We start from the raw sequence: 15,914 nt of genomic DNA on the forward strand, positions 1-15,914 counted from the left end.
AAATCGATTATTTGAATTGCGAGAAGAGAAATATAAATTCGCTTTGTTTTTGCATTCAACTTTTTTGTAGCTAAATATTTCAGTACATGTTAAGAACAATCTTGAGATTTTGTTCATTAATATTTAAAAACGTTCATTCAAACAAAATATCGATTGTAAAAGTTATATCAGCCTTATCTTTAGTCTTAGTAATTGAAACTATATTACAACCTTCCTATATGTTGTTACAGCTATTTGTAGAGAAGTACAGAGCAAGTAGTTAGTCTAGGAGAAGTGTAAAATTGTAAAGTGCCTCTATTACCAAATTTAGTTTTTAATGGCTACGAATACTTCCAGCTCAGCTTTCCGAAAGATTGATGTTGATCAGTATAATGAAGATAACTATAGGGAAGATGAACAAGGAGAGCTTCAATCTCCACCCGTGGGGCCTGATGAGTCAGAAGTGACACAATTACTAAATCAGTATCCTTAAAACTATAAAAAGTTTGTGTATTAGAAGAGTTTCAAAAAGTATTTTAATATTGGAACTAGTTTTTTATTGTATTTAAGGATAAAGAACAAATAAGTGTTCAGATCTACTTTGTCTCAATTTTGGCCAGTACTAAGTATTTTGGCCTTCCGTCGTTAGAAGCGGTTTATATTTTATGTTCAATAATCTAATATGTGCCTTTTATGTTAGTTCTTGACTTATTTTAAAGTGGAAATCAATGCCACGTCACAGGTTATAAAAGAATTGAAAATTTTAGTACTTTAAAATTCTCAAGTGGTTATCATGGGTCAACAATATTTAATTCTCTATAGAAAACCGAAACTTAATATATCAGTGACCCTTTTTTGAGGAGTTAGGATGAAGTTAATATAATGAATCTCCAGTGTTTCTTTGTTTTTAGAAAAAAGTGGGTGCTATAACTACCCTACGCCAATAACTTCGAATTATCTTACGAATTATAATGGCAAAACAACAAATTATTCTCTATATTAGGCTAATAACTTTAACTAACTTCTAATAATCTTAACTGTTATTGCGCTCTAAAAAGAAAAGAAAAGAATATTAGTTAATTAATTAATAAAATTAGTTAATTAGTAAAAATTAATACATCGCCAATAAAGATCGCAACATCACACTCAGACATCTCTCACATCGCAACGGAAGAAGCTCTAAGTTATTTTTTTGGTGTTATTACATACATTCTACTAATTTTAAATTAAAACTTATTTCATTATTTTTAAACTATTTTTTCCTATATATTTTAAGAGGTAACAATATAGAAGCACTAAAGGTTGTCCTACGAAATGCACCACTGGCATCCAAAAATCAAGTAATAAAGGTAATTTTTTGTATCATAATATAAATTATTTTATTTCATGTTAATGAGTTAGATGCAATCAATTGTATGCAATTTATTCTTTGTCTTATTTTAATAACATTTTGATTTATAAATCTTTCTACTCGTTACAACTATACCTAATATGCGATTAATTCTGAATTATTCACTTAATAGAGTAATTTTTCGATCGACTGCAATAATTTCTTTTTCCAATTTTTTTTCTAGGACAGTGCGTTAAACCTCACTCTTAAAGTCTTAATGTCATTCAAATCTTCTCAAATTGACGAAGCTGTTAACACATTAGACACAGAACTTATTGATATACTTATGAAATATATATATAGAGGATTTGAGTACCCTTCAGAGAAAGGAAGTGGACAATTATTATTGTGGCATGAAAAGGTATATGCAGTAGGGGGAGTGGGAAGCATTGTTAGAGTTTTAACTGAAAGTAAAAGAGCATAAGTATTATTATGTACTAATCAATAAATTACGAAAAAAAAAAGAATTAAAAAACAGTAATTTATCTACATCCGCACCTCAAGTAAATTGAATTAAAACAGAAAAATTAAGTACGTGTTTTTTATTCTTAAGAAGGATTCTGGTAAATAATCAATTCACCCATTAAAAGTACTCTTTAAAAAACTGCCTCTCTTATGCAAACTGGTGCGGACTTTATGTAAACTATGTAAAAAGTTGTGTGGCACAATTTTGTCTCAGCTTTCGAACAAACCAAATGAAGGTTACACATTTTATGGCAGGATTTTCTATTCTGCAAGTTATTCCTAATTTTACCTGAGCCATTCTGCCGTATCACAACTCAAATTATGAATCATCTGAATTCTCCAAGCAAACAAGTTGTTAAAATGTATTCGTACAGAGGGTAGAAATTTTCTGTGGCTAGTTTAGTTTCAGTATCCTCTATGCATACTGTAGGACATATCATGTTTGTTAAATAAACACCCGTATGTCATTATTACTTTATTGTTGTACAACCTATTGGCAATATTTTTTTTTTCAACCTTCAATAGACGGGCATTATGCTGTAAGCAAAAACTCATTTAATTTTTGTATATCTTTTTATTGGAAATAAAGTGCTATTATTATCTAGTCCTTCCACCGTCACGGAGTTGTCGTCAATACTTCCCTTATTAAGTGATATTTGCTCTATTGCTACGACTTATTTTATGAACTTCTAGCAGTTTTTTTCCCCCAAAGACACGAAGTTTACAAACAGTATGAAAAAAAAAAATGTTTTTAAAAGAACCAAAACCTTGAGTGGTATTGAGCTGATTAAGAGCAACAGTAATTGCCCACATTCGTGTACCGTAATGAGCTACCATAATGAGTTGGTTGGAGTGAGTTAAGTGATCTCAGTTAATCTAATGAGGTACCATGTTAAAGTTAACGAGGTTCTAATTGAATGTTATGAAGATAGAATAATACCGTCTAATGTAAGAGTAACATCACACCAAGTTGCTTCAAGAAAGGCTCAATATAAATAGAAGTGATTCTCCACACCTATTAAAAGGTAATTTGGTTTCAAAAGGTACTCTGAACCTTCTTATCCTTACTTCTTGTATATCAAGATAAGTAAGAAATACATAAGAAGCAATGGTGTAGAAAGTAGGGTAAACTAAAATTAGCAATTAACAATACGCTCTAGATGGTGTGAGGCAAAAAATCATTTTTCACATTTTGAGGTTCTCAAAATGACTAAATACAATGAAAACACTATTCAATCAAAAAATATTCCAATTGACTTCAGAGAGGGCAGTAGTTTCCGTAAGAATTTGTATAATTCTTAATTCCACAATATCCTTCAATATTCCTACGACGCATTGCATCATATAGTAACCATTTCCTAAATTTTGGTGCGTTCAAAAACTTTTTTAATTGAAACATTTTGTTTATAGAATTTTATTTGTAAAAATATAATTTAATTTTCTTTTTTTATATCACATAATTTAAAATTTTTTGCATTGGAGCAAATTTTTTCATTTAGAATTTCTTTGAAGAAACAAATACTTTAGAGTTTTGCAACGGGAGCCTTGGTTAGAACATCATTCATTTCTTCTAATGCAGTTACAAGGGATTTTTCGAAGTTATCTAAATTAGTATCCACACAAGATCTGTAGGCTGTAGTACCAAAATTGATATCATTTGATCTTGGATTATAGCAGCAGGCGTATCCATCTAGAACTAAGGGTCCATAAACCATAAATCCATCACATTTAGATGCGACCTGCAGCAAAAATAAATAGCAAAAAATACGTTAAATAAATGCAATGTCAAGTTTTAATATTTAGATATTAAAAAATTCAATATTTTTCAGAAAATTTGGCTAGGTTAGAATATTTTTTTCTGTATTAGAATGGGTAGACAAATTTGTATTACTAACGCAAGAATTGCTATTCAGATGAATTCCAAGATTTTTTTTTTTTAAATCTGTTATAAACACTCATACGACTTTATCTAATTATAATTCTCAAGATTCAAACTCTGAATTCGTTTTTAACATTTTTAACTCTTCCTAATAATACACACGATTGTAATGTCATACCTTCTCATAGAAACATTATTTTCAACGCCGGATTTGAGCAAAACATTTATTTCTTAATTATATTATGAGCGTTATACGACCGCACATAACGCCAACATGACACTTTAAAGGGAAGGTCCAGACAACTCACTGTTACACTGCCATTTCTCATATAAACTTATATTATACATTTGAGTAGTGTTTCGACTAAACAAAAATATAAAAACTTTTCTTGGCCTCACGGAACCTCAAAACGGATATTTCAGTTGAAAACACGATTTCAAAATTTTGATATAGTTCTTTCTTATCGGTATAAGAAATAAAAGCTAAAGAATTAAATATTAAATTATGTTTACTGATTTCGTTAGCCTTAAATCATCAGAAAAAGGTATGTTTGTTGGTGGTGGCGAAAGGAAATCTTGAAACATTTATTGTTGCTCTCCTCCTTCGGGTGCTTCTTTCCATTGGGACAACGACTATGTATGTACCATCTTTTATAAAGATGATACACATTCGTGGGGGCTCAGAATTCATCTGGGGTTATTTTAATCATTTAACCGATAACAAAGCTATCAGTTTCAAAAGCAAAGTCTTGAAATTAAAAATTAAAAAAAAGAAAGAAATGGGTTTGAAAAAAATAGTTTCGAGAGACCGAACATTCCTTGCGCGTCATTCGCTTAAGAATTAATGCTATCCAAGATAAAGGCAGATAAGCAGGGCTTTCTCACGGGTCTGTCTGAGCACAGAGCTTTTTGAAATGTTGGATAAAGGAGTATTAGAAGTTTGTTAGGCGAAATACGGAAAATAAAAAGAGTGTGGAAAAAGTACAAAATCCCTGCAACTCTTCCGCGATTGCCTGCTTTCGGATCCTTAACAACTTGAATAATTGCAAAAACACTTGTAAAAGTAGTCAAGAGTTATCTAATTCACATCAATCTCATCTACATAAGACAGCCTTCCGCCTTTCCTTACTTCATAATTTCGAAAGTGGCGTTCATGAAGTTGTACTAAAAGAAGAGACGCGAGGTCAGCCGATTTCTGGTTCAATTCATCCTTTTTCAAAAGAACAGATCTTAGCTGATATAAAGATAACCGAAGAATGTTAGTTCTTTTTCCACAAATAAAGTAATAAATCGTTAAAAATAAAGATTTAGACTGTAGAAAATATTTTCATAATTAATTTTAGACAGCCAAATTTCGGTATTACTCCTCTTCTAAGGAGAAGACTCGTTTACAGTTTACTATAATTTTGGTTTATAAATTTTAAATATACTTTATAAATTATAATTTAACAAGAAATGTTTAATGGAAATGTGAAAATGGAATATGAATACCTGACTTGTTGACAACCTCATATGAGTACTACGTAAGAATGCTTGATCAGTAAATATTTCGGGTACTGGCATCTTGTTCTCTGCTGCAATAAGTCTGAGGCCAAGCAAATGCCTATCGACCCCTCTTGCGTTAAGAGCCTAAACCCAGATTTATGAGATACATTTTTAATAAAGAAAATAGTACAAAGTTAAGGACCAAAAAGAATAATTTTAACATAAAAAACTTTAATTTTGCATTAGACAATTATTATGCTTAATCTTTAATTAAGCACTACTCAACATACGGAAACTGTTTACTAATATAAAGTAAAGTAAAAAGTAAAGTAAGGTGATGTAATCGCCTACTTTTTCAGGCGGGGTTTAACGTCCAACTACCATTTACTAGGTGACGTGGACGGAGGCGAATAGCAAACGTACTTTACTATTTCTCATTTAACCATTAAATAAAATCCAAGGCCAAGACCGGGAATCAAACCCAGTACCATAATGCATATTAGCTTTGCATGTCTCGCCTCTTAATCCGCTCGGCTACCATGGCGCCTCTGTTTACTAATATATAATTGTTAAAATCAGATTAAACTCGTTATTCGTATTTATCCCACTGTCTCAGTTCACTGAATACTGCTTACTTTCTGAGTTCCTCCTCTCTCTATTATTGTCGACATGCTCTTTATGCCTTTTCACATAGGCCGTCCTGAACATTCAGATGATCTGATTCGACACTCGGCAATGTGAATGCTTTGTGTCAGTTCATGGTTTCGTTGCCACATGAAGGGTCAACAAAGAAAGCACACCAAGAGATTCGAATAAAATTAAATCTTACAAAACACAATCTTGTTTCAATCTATATGATATTATACAACCTTATAACTTTCGCCAGTGTAAATTAGACAGGTTTAAAATAAATATACAACTGAGTACTTACAGCAATGGTATACTCTTTATGAGTGTTAACAGCCACCCTGAGAGCATTTGCTTTACTTTGATCTGAAAGGCAATTATTACTCATTGCTTTAGCGAACCTTATTGATTCTTCAGAGCAGGACCTTATTGTTTCCGTTCGACCATTAATAAACTTACGAGTGGCTGCGGATTCGTAATGAGCACCAGGTTCTTGATGGATTCTAGTAAAAAATTATTATTCTAATGATAATTCTAATGATAATAATTGAAGTAAAAGAATATGTTTGCTTACCTGTAAAATGCGTACTGCATCGCCATTTGTAAGAAACTATCTGGGCTTAACTTATATTGTTTTATACTTTCCTTACCAAAGGTTTTAAAAGTAAAGCAATTAAATTCCAAGTCATCTACCAACCTGAAATAAAAAAGTAAACATATTAAGTTTCATTATGATGTTATTCGAATATTATGAATCGTAAATTCACGAACTCACTGTTGTAAATTATTTTTAGCGTTTTTAATGGCAGTCTTAACTGTCTTATCAACATAAAAAGGTAGTAACTGGGGCTTCTCAGGAGTATTTCCAGTTCCACAAGGTGGGTCAGATCTAATGCAAACAAAATCATTAATGTAGTTTATTATTCAGTAAGTAATGAAGTTCAACGAAGATGAACATTTAGTAATCTAAATTAAAATTAATCGCATTATTTACATTGCTGCAATTATTCAGAACATTAGGTTCATTGATTTTCGGGTGGCTCTTCCTGAACATGCTACATTACTTTTTGAGTAAATATCTACAAAGCACAGATAGCTATGGAACCACTAAGTAAGAAATGTGGCTAGGACATGAAACTCCTACGGTTATAGTTAGATGCCGGTTACCTGAATCGTTCGTGGGGGTAGGGTTCTGTATCGCTTCTACTCTTCTGTTCTTGAATTCTTTGGGAATAATGATAATGGTTATATTAAGGAATAATTGATTATAGTGCGGACTTATAAGTAAAATATCCCTTGGTTAGCTTGTATTTATTCTTTTGAAAAACGACAAATAATTGGATTTTAGGCTCATCCTGACAAAAAACAGCCGTAAAGTTCTTTCACTATAAGAATTAAGAAGGGAAGGAGAAGATTAAGAAAATAAACACCAAGATAATTCACACGAAATTACCCAGAATAGGGCTAATTGCAAGGAAATATCTTCCTCAGCATTTTTTACTACTTTTTTCTCTCTCATTTTATTTAAATATACTTTATAAACATACAACTAAAAAATGGCCGGTATCCTGGATTTAGATTTACAACATTCAAAGCTTCAAACATTCAAACATTGTCTGTGATGGTCAGTGTTGTCTATAATGAAAGAACAAAGTCCAGAAGCACCAGGGTCAATGACTTCAGATAGTTAAAATTATTTTTAAAATTAAAAAGATTAAAAATAATTTGCTTACATATACTTGACAATGTGATCCATCAGAACTGCAATAGGTTGGCCTTCTGATGGACTATGTTCGTAAGTTAAGCCATTAGTGCCATCCAGACTTACTATAAACTGAAAGAACAACCATCAACCAAACAAATATCTTTGGTGATATAACACTATGAAATGATACTACACGAAAAAAAAACAATAAAGGTAAGCGAATCAAAAATGCATGTTCTGTTATCTATTAAGGAAGTGTGTGGTTCATTATTGCTTACTGACACGTTCTCTAAATTAATTAATTAATTATTTTTAACTCAACCAGCACACATAACCACGCCCTGAGGTAGATAATAAATTTGTCAAAACGTTGGCGTAAAGTGGAGTAGTTGTTGATAAAAAGTACTAAGAAGATATTAATTTGTAAACATGTTCACTTTATTCGAACCAATCGCTAATAACGGCATTTTCGGCCAGAAAATTTTATTCAAAACTGGCATTTCAGAAAGTAATCGAGTTTAGATCTAAATATTATAGTTGAAGGAGCACTAAGAGAGAAAGTCAACAGCAATCTCTCTTCCCAAAAGTGCCCTAAAATTAATATTTCTAAAAACATGTTTAAAATGAAAGTTAGAAAGTGTTAGGATGTTTAAGGAAAATCGAAGTAGGCGTACATCAAAAGGCTAAAAATAGAATCAGCTAAAGAATCCAATTTCAGACGCTTTAAAAAAAATTAACCTGCTACCCACTAGATTCAAAGTTGCAATTAATCAATATAATCATTAATTTCTCAATACTTAATGAAAAACTTTAAAACTATACATAATAACAGACAAACCTCTGCATGATGGCCAATGTGAAATCATCATAAGGCCAAGAACGAAGAAAAAAAAATTATTAATTTTTATTATTACTAATTAATTTAGATTTTGCAGGTCGCCCGGATATCAGTGCTCATTAGCCTTAATAAAAGAATGAGTTTACTTTTATTTTTTTTGAATTTGAAAAAATTTATTTACAATTTAAAATAGATACATATACAAAAGGAGGTTTCAGGATGCAGTGCCTATATACTCTCCACAACCTTAATATTTCCAATGATAAATGGTCCAAACTTACAAACTAAGGCAAAAAAATAAAAAATAAAAAATCCTTTACTACAAGTGAGTTGACTTAAATTCTGTTTTACCTGAATTGTTTTGTCGAACCATCTGTTAGCCGCATTTCCATTTGGACCACCACCATGTACACATTGAATACCAGCTGTGGTTTTATCATTTCTATATTTTTCTGGCAATTTGTCATCCAAGCAAAGGAGAAATAGTGATTCTTCAATTTCTTTTAAAGATTCCAAATTGCGGTTATCTAAATTAAACGCAAAGTATTCTTAATTATTTTCAGAATTTACATTCATAGCTACTCATTGGGTTAGAAATACACTTAAAACAATATAATAAAGTAAAATTAAAAAAGTTGAAATGACAACTGAATTTACATTGTTACTATTAAAAAAAATAAACTTAGAAAATGGAATAAAATAAAAAATCAAATGTAAAATAATAGATAAAGCTGAACATAACCTCATTGGCTGGTTGCTGTACCAAGAGAGCAATAATACTCATCCATTATTTATACAAATTAGCGATACTCTTATTATATCTATACTGAAATTATTGCAAGGATTACAAAGGAAGGAGGTTTGCTTAATATCAGACAATGACGCACCATTAATACTAAAACTACATCATGAGGAAAAGTTCTCGGCAGATTTTTAAAAGTTATTTTTTAGATAACTTTTATCTAGCCTGTCATTAAAAACGGTTCGGTCAGTTGTATAAGGGTTGATCGTCAAAAACGAAAAAAAGCACCCAACACTAAAAAGCGTAACGTTGAAAAAGCACCCAACTTTGGCAATTTTTTTTCTCTTTATCTATAAAAGATAAATTTCCCAAATTTTCTTTATAATATAGAGTTATCCTTTATAACTGTATTTTTTTTTTTTTTTTTTTTTTTGCAACAACCCAGATCTAATAGATTTTGAGAAAAAAGTAGCAGAAAATGAGCAAAAACGGCATTTTTAAAAATTGTTCTTGTTCTTCTTATCTTCTCTTTGTTGATACCATTTTTGTAAACAACGTAGCGCCTAAATGCGCCAACCGATTTAATGAATGAGATGTCATTCGATTCGAGATTTTATGTAGATGTGCCTTTTGGAGGTCTCAATGCTGTACATCGAATGGGAGAGGAGTTAGCCCCATGTGGGTGAGGCCCACTCCAAAATTATTACTAATAAATCTGTAAATCTTCGCTCGATTTTGATAAAATTTGGCAGGGTGAAAGAGTAATGTTACTTACTCCCCTAAGTAACATTTAAGTGGCGTTCTGCTCTTTCAACTATTAAGGAGAAGTATGGCAATCGTTTCAAATTATCGACGCGTGAACTGATTTTCAAGAATTAAGTGATATTCAAATCGAAATTTTGTAAAGATTTGCATTTTAGAAGTCTCGACGTTTTGCCTCTTAAGGAGGGGAGTTTGCCTCACGCAAGTAAGGCCCTCTCCAAAACTATTATTAATAATATTTCTATAACGCTTAGTCCGATTTTCATAAAATTTAGCCGAAGAAGTGATTTTAAGTGCCATCTTGCTCTTACATCTACTAGGAGGAAGTACTGCAATTGTTTAAATTATCAAAGCGTGAACCAATTTTTAAAGATGAATTGTCATACGAATCGAAATTTTAAGTGGATTCAGCTTTTGTGGATCCCGACGTCAATAATATTAGAAATAAAGTTTGCCCCACTTAAGTAAAGTCCCTCTATAACTTAATAATCAATAACCTGCGACCAATTTTAATAAAATTGTGGTTTTGAAAGTGGTTCGAGTTTTACTGTGTGACATTATAATGCCATTCCTCTCATATAGCTACTGAAGGGAAGTGTTGCAATCGTGAGTATTTGAAGTTTAATTTCTCTCCGCCTTTAGGGAGAAGTACTGTAATCCCAGTTTAAGTTTTATATTTACGTACAAATATCTTGCTATTTTATTCAAAATGTTTTCCCAAGAAAATTGTTTTTATGGATTATTTGGGGACCGCAACTCTAAGCATTTTTTTAAAAGATATCTCCGGTGGTAGTTACGGTTCCGACTTAACACCATTGTGAAAGAATTGCTAAATTAAAATGTAAAGAAAATCTGTAAAGCAGATATTTAACTTTGCAGACTAGACAAAAAAGAAAATCTAACAAAAATCTCCTTAACAAAAATTTACAGTTAAAAAAGTAAAGTATAAGGGTTGATTAAACGCCAAAAGTTACACAAATCAGCAAGTATCAAACATTACATTCATACTTCAGTTCGTAATTTCAACCATAAAGAAACATTTGAAAAAGCATGAGTTAAATGGAATTATTATAACGATTTATATAATTTAAGTAATTTTACTGCATTTTCATTAATTAATATTTTTTAGATGTCACAGACCCCTATGCTGGCTCTTTCCGTTCTTAAAAAAGATTTGTTTAAGTAGCACACCATTTAACTTAGATTGACAGTTAAAACTATTAATCTATAATAATCAATCTGTTAATCACAGGATAAAAATAAAAAGTAATAATAAAATCAAACAAATATGAGGCTAAAAAATTAAAAACTATTTTAAAAAATGCATACGCCAACATACATCTCTGATTTTATTTTATTTATTTATTTCCTAAAATAAAATCATCGATTAAATTGATTATTACTTCAATTTATACAGTAGTTAAGAAATAAAATAATAATAATAATGTTAAAAATAGCAGGTTATAATATTAAATAATGTAGTTTTATTGCATTTTTAATCTAGGGGTTCTTCCCACTATGTTATGTACATATATGTAAAATAAAATAGATAAAGATATGCATATTTTTAGGGCAGTTAATTTTTAAAGTATTTTGCTACAAGTACTCAATTAAAGGGATTACATTAAATTATAATTGAGAAGTGAATAATAATTTGTAAATAATTTATTTGTTATTTACTGTAATTTGCGCTCTCGAACATTTCTGTATAACTAATTCAAGACTGAAATATTGTTTCAACTCTGTGATTCAAATTTTAACAGTAACCAACACTAACTTTGTCTTTTTCTATTTTAATGTGCATGTGCATGCGATTACTCAGAATAAAGGGCTTAAAAAAATATGTACATATTTTAGATAAATTAAAAACTCACCGCAGCAAAGCTGAGAGTAAGCCTTACTCCATGAATCTCTATTATCTGTTGTGAGTAAACCAACGGCCGGTCCAGCTTCACCTGTCATGCGCATCACTTCTTCTAACAATTTCATTATTTCATTGTATTTCATCCAACCGTTACAATTGGTGACTGGGACTTTAAAGAAATGGTTCTTATGTACAACTACTATGTGTTCAGATGTTGGGTGAAACTTTAATTCATCTCTTGGGAAACAAGGAATACGACATGTACCAAAAATTTTATCATATTGACTCATGTCTAATTGATCTTTACCCATCATTTCTTGAGGAATTTTGTGCCTACAAAAATTAATCATTTCAGAGCAAATGAAAATTTATTAATTCAAACATTAATTCATTTTTAATGAGTTAGCGAGTGGAAATCGAAATCAGATTTTTTTCTTGAGAAAGAAAGGCAGGTAGTAGAATGAAGGAAGCAATTTCAGAGTATTTTGTTTTGGAACAAAGCAACTGATGAGAAGGCTCGAAAAATTAATTCAGACTGGGCACCAGAAGTGTTTTGATTTTGTCTACTTATTGTAAGATTGATATTGTCGCAATGGTATTGACAACAATTTTTATTCCCTTTGAGTATCTGCCAAATTTAACCAAAATTACATTATCATAAGCGAATAGAAGCGTAAGATCTTAATAAGTAGCAGTATCACTATTTCTAGGAGAAGAGCTTTCCTCACTAAACAAACATATCGCTTCATAAGCCTTTTCACTTTTATTTCGGCAATACTGGTTTTTATTTCTATTGGCTCACAGAAATTCACCTATTTTGTTTGACTGAGGAAGACATACCGTTCCATGTCTTTTGCCATTGCAAGGGCGAAACAGGAGCGAGGTTCCTCACACTGGGCGATGATATGCCCACGGCATTGAGCTATGCGTAGATATCTCAAGCGCTTTGGATGTTGTTAGTGAGTACTGGGTTTGGTCATGTGCTTTAAGCCATCAGTGGTGACTAAGAGCCGTTTGGCTCTATCCCCAATTAAATATTTTAACCTAATAGTGAAGATAAAAGCTCTGTGCATTTAATTGCATTTTTTTTCCGTTTGCTTTAACCACGAAGATAGTTCTCGCTCTGGCCGACCGACGACAATAAAAAATGATCCTTTATACATCATCGTGAAAATAGACTAATCTCTGTGCTAATCTTTACATAAGTGCTGCGAGGCTTAGACGATCAGCATTAATTGTCACATTGATTCCACTGCATTCGCAAAACGAAAACTCTTTTTTGAGTCGAATTGTAGGTGGTGCTAAAAAGTGAATCCTGTACGACATACTTGGATAAAGTGAGGCCATGAATTGCTTTTCAAAGACCATAGTATAAAACGTAAGGTGGAGGCTGGTGTCGTTTATAAAAACCGATGAAACCGATGCAAGAAAGGTATTGTCAAAAACTCAACGAAACGTATCGAATATTACACAAACACACCTGGATTTATGAATCAAGCAGCTGGTCCTTCAATTTTCACTTATTAGAAGCTTTTTACTGTTTACTATTCGCTGAGGACAGAGTTGGGACCCATCTTGAATTAAATTAATAAAATAAAGAAACTGTAAGAATCATACTTTAATGCTGCTTTACTATCGCTTATTTAAAAACATATTGTCATTAAAACTTAGCTGATAAAATGTAGTATAGAACTTACAAGTTACAACCTTCAAGCGCAGAACTCAAATAAGTAACAAGATCTACCTAGCAATATCAGCAAGGGTACGGACAACCGCGATAAGTTCTCATATTTTTGAGGGTATAACCAAATCTGTATTCGCATCCCAGAAAAATAATACAAACATTTAACTCTCTCTGGATAAAGATTTGAAATCAGTCAGAACTAAATTCCACAAAAATTTTAGATGAAAAAGAAAACTATCGAGATTATACTACAAGATGCATAATTAGAAAATAAACAATCAAATTTAACTTACTCGTCTATAAGTTGTTTGTAATCTAAAGCGGCAGCTACCAATTTTGATGCAAAAGCGAGTCTATCATTAGCAGAGCCAAATTGTTGTTTAGGAAAAACCAATCCAGGACTGGAATAGACTACTACAGGATTCCTGTATTCCAAGTAAGCAGTGTTTAACCACCATTCCTTAAGCTGAAAAAATAAAATAAAACGTAATGTATAGAAAGGGAAACTGCAAAACCAAAATTTCAAACTAGTATTTCCTAAGAAAACTCATCATCTTAAAACTCGCTTTCTGTACCTCAGATCGGGGATTTTTGAAACTGCAAGATCCAAAATTTAATTATTTTGTATTATTTCTATTAAATGTTAGGTCTGTCAGATGATTATTCCATGCGACAATTAAATTCTGCAGTTCACGAGACTGGCTTACAAACCACTACAATGCATAACCACTAAATGCCAAGAGTAATTCTATTTGTTGCTTTAAATGCGCGCAAAGACCCGACGATTCCTTGATAGTTTTTTCCCTTATTCTGGAGTTTTTCTAAGCTATTAAAGCAATTTAGAAATACAAATTTATTATTCTGGTTACCCAATTATTCTCTTTGTTGGCTTTTTCGATCAACATACATTGCAACTGTTCACCAACACCTCCAGGTGTACCAAACGTTTTAATGACACGTGAAGAGTGATTATATTCTGAGGATGATAAAAATGGTTTCACTGACCTGAAATGTTCAAAAAAAAAAATCAGTGGAAGTAAAAGTTAGTGAAGGCACCACGGAATAATGAAGTGCTATTATCCCTGGAAATGCGACAATTCAATGTACAATGTAAAGTTAGTTTGGTAATTACTAGCTATTCTTTCCAATCAAAATTATAATTATTCCACACATATTAAGTAAACGATTATTTAGTAACGATTTCTGAAATTATGCAGAATGATAGAGACACTCACTTTAAATATCTTTCCAAAGTTTCGTGTAAATGAGGTAATGGATATTTTGGTAATTTCGTGGATGCTTTGCGGACAATGTCTATTGATTTCGGTGCCTGCAGCAATGAGTAATAAGCTCGCATGATGAAATATCTAAGAGTAGAAAATGCGAAGTCATTAGTAATTAATTTATTAAAAAAAAAAAATTATTACACAGAAAATGCGTTGCAATATCTCATTTTCAGATCATAAATTGCTTTAGAAACATTATTCAGTTGTAGCAAACATTGTTCGACAAAGTACAGTTACATCCTTTGCATCGACAACAGTCTATCACGCATAAAGCGAAGAAAACAGATGAAAGACATCCAGATGAGGACAGAGATAGCAATTTTTAAAGTTAACGTAAATTATGGCAAAAAATTACTTAGACTTATAACATTCATAAGAGCGGAACTTTTGTGGAAAGCACAAACATGCAATTGACTTGATTGTGTATAAATAATTGATTGTTTTAATAACTGAGCTGTATGCTTTACCTAGCTGTATACTTTACTAATTTGGTTAGAAGCAAAGGCTATTTAGTTCAATTAAAAATATAGGAGATTTAACTTAAAAGTGTTATTATAAACAAAGTAAATTACCTAAGCAGAGACGAAAATTAGCAGTTTGTACTCTTTTAATTTTGACTACATCTATAAATTGTCCAGTATTAATAAACTACAATCAAATTCCAAACATCCCACTTATAACATAATCATAACATAACCTTTCCGACCTTCTCCAATTAGCAATAAGTGGAAGGGGAATGGTAGGAGTGTACCGAAAACATATTACTTAAATGTCATCTACTCTAGACACTACGCTTACAGTGTCCATGGCAAGTGTCTACCGTCAACAGAACAGTAATTAAAAATGACTTGTTTAATTATACTAAATTATTATTGAGAAAGTAATATTATTATGAAAAATTTAATGTTCTTTCCACTGATTAGAGTATGGTTAGTAATGTACTTTTCTCCTACATGAGGTAGGAAGAATCACCACTTTTGAGAACGCAGTTCATTTGTTGTTTTTTAATTAAATTCATTTCGCAGTGGAGAGCTTAAATATTTCATGAGGACCTTATCCAGCTGGATTCTTCTATGAACTTAAGAATTCTTCCGAGACAAAATTTCTTCCATTTAAGCAGTTTTAGAAGTAGAGGACAAGATTTTGCAACCTATGTGGCATTGCGAAACTGAGAAAAATAAGTCTTCATATTTATTCTTCGAGCCTAG

General features: G+C 31.5%; 2 protein-coding genes across 2 annotated transcripts; one reads left to right on the forward strand and one right to left on the reverse strand.

The window, feature by feature from the left end:
- Positions 1–193: 193 nt before the first annotated feature.
- Arpc5 (Actin-related protein 2/3 complex, subunit 5) lies at positions 194–2,453 on the forward strand. Its single transcript, XM_074131449.1, has 3 exons — positions 194–462; positions 1,256–1,328; positions 1,554–2,453. Exons 1-3 carry the CDS (start codon positions 317–319, stop codon positions 1,791–1,793), a joined length of 459 nt encoding a protein of 152 aa, XP_073987550.1. The 5' UTR covers positions 194–316; the 3' UTR covers positions 1,794–2,453.
- A 779-nt stretch (positions 2,454–3,232) lies between these two features.
- On the reverse strand, positions 3,233–15,429 carry LOC141455926 (carnitine O-acetyltransferase-like). Its single transcript, XM_074131428.1, has 12 exons — positions 15,279–15,429; positions 14,656–14,787; positions 14,290–14,425; positions 13,714–13,886; positions 11,747–12,069; positions 8,720–8,895; positions 7,559–7,659; positions 6,601–6,714; positions 6,400–6,522; positions 6,130–6,328; positions 5,205–5,342; positions 3,233–3,573 (listed from the first exon to the last, which is right to left on the reverse strand). The coding sequence occupies exons 2-12, from the start codon at positions 14,775–14,777 to the stop codon at positions 3,358–3,360; spliced, it is 1,821 nt and encodes a 606-aa protein (XP_073987529.1). The 5' UTR covers positions 14,778–14,787; positions 15,279–15,429; the 3' UTR covers positions 3,233–3,357.
- Positions 15,430–15,914: the final 485 nt, after the last annotated feature.

This window comes from Rhodnius prolixus, unplaced genomic scaffold (assembly GCF_049639745.1).
Source record: "Rhodnius prolixus isolate KJV_2025 unplaced genomic scaffold, Rpr scaffold_4, whole genome shotgun sequence".
NCBI classification, from domain to species: domain Eukaryota; kingdom Metazoa; phylum Arthropoda; class Insecta; order Hemiptera; family Reduviidae; genus Rhodnius; species Rhodnius prolixus.

Coding starts and splice junctions, on each gene's coding strand:
- Arpc5 (XM_074131449.1), top strand. CDS start 317: ATGGCTACGAATACTTCCAGCTCAGCTTTCCGAAAGATTGATGTTGAT. Junction 463..1,255: donor GTGACACAATTACTAAATCA/GTATCCTTAAAA, acceptor ATATATTTTAAG/AGGTAACAATATAGAAGCAC. Junction 1,329..1,553: donor CCAAAAATCAAGTAATAAAG/GTAATTTTTTGT, acceptor TTTTTTTTCTAG/GACAGTGCGTTAAACCTCAC.
- LOC141455926 (XM_074131428.1), bottom strand. CDS start 14,777: ATGCGAGCTTATTACTCATTGCTGCAGGCACCGAAATCAATAGACATT. Junction 14,426..14,655: donor ACTTTGGAAAGATATTTAAA/GTGAGTGTCTCT, acceptor TGAACATTTCAG/GTCAGTGAAACCATTTTTAT. Junction 13,887..14,289: donor CCAACAAAGAGAATAATTGG/GTAACCAGAATA, acceptor TTATTTTTTCAG/CTTAAGGAATGGTGGTTAAA.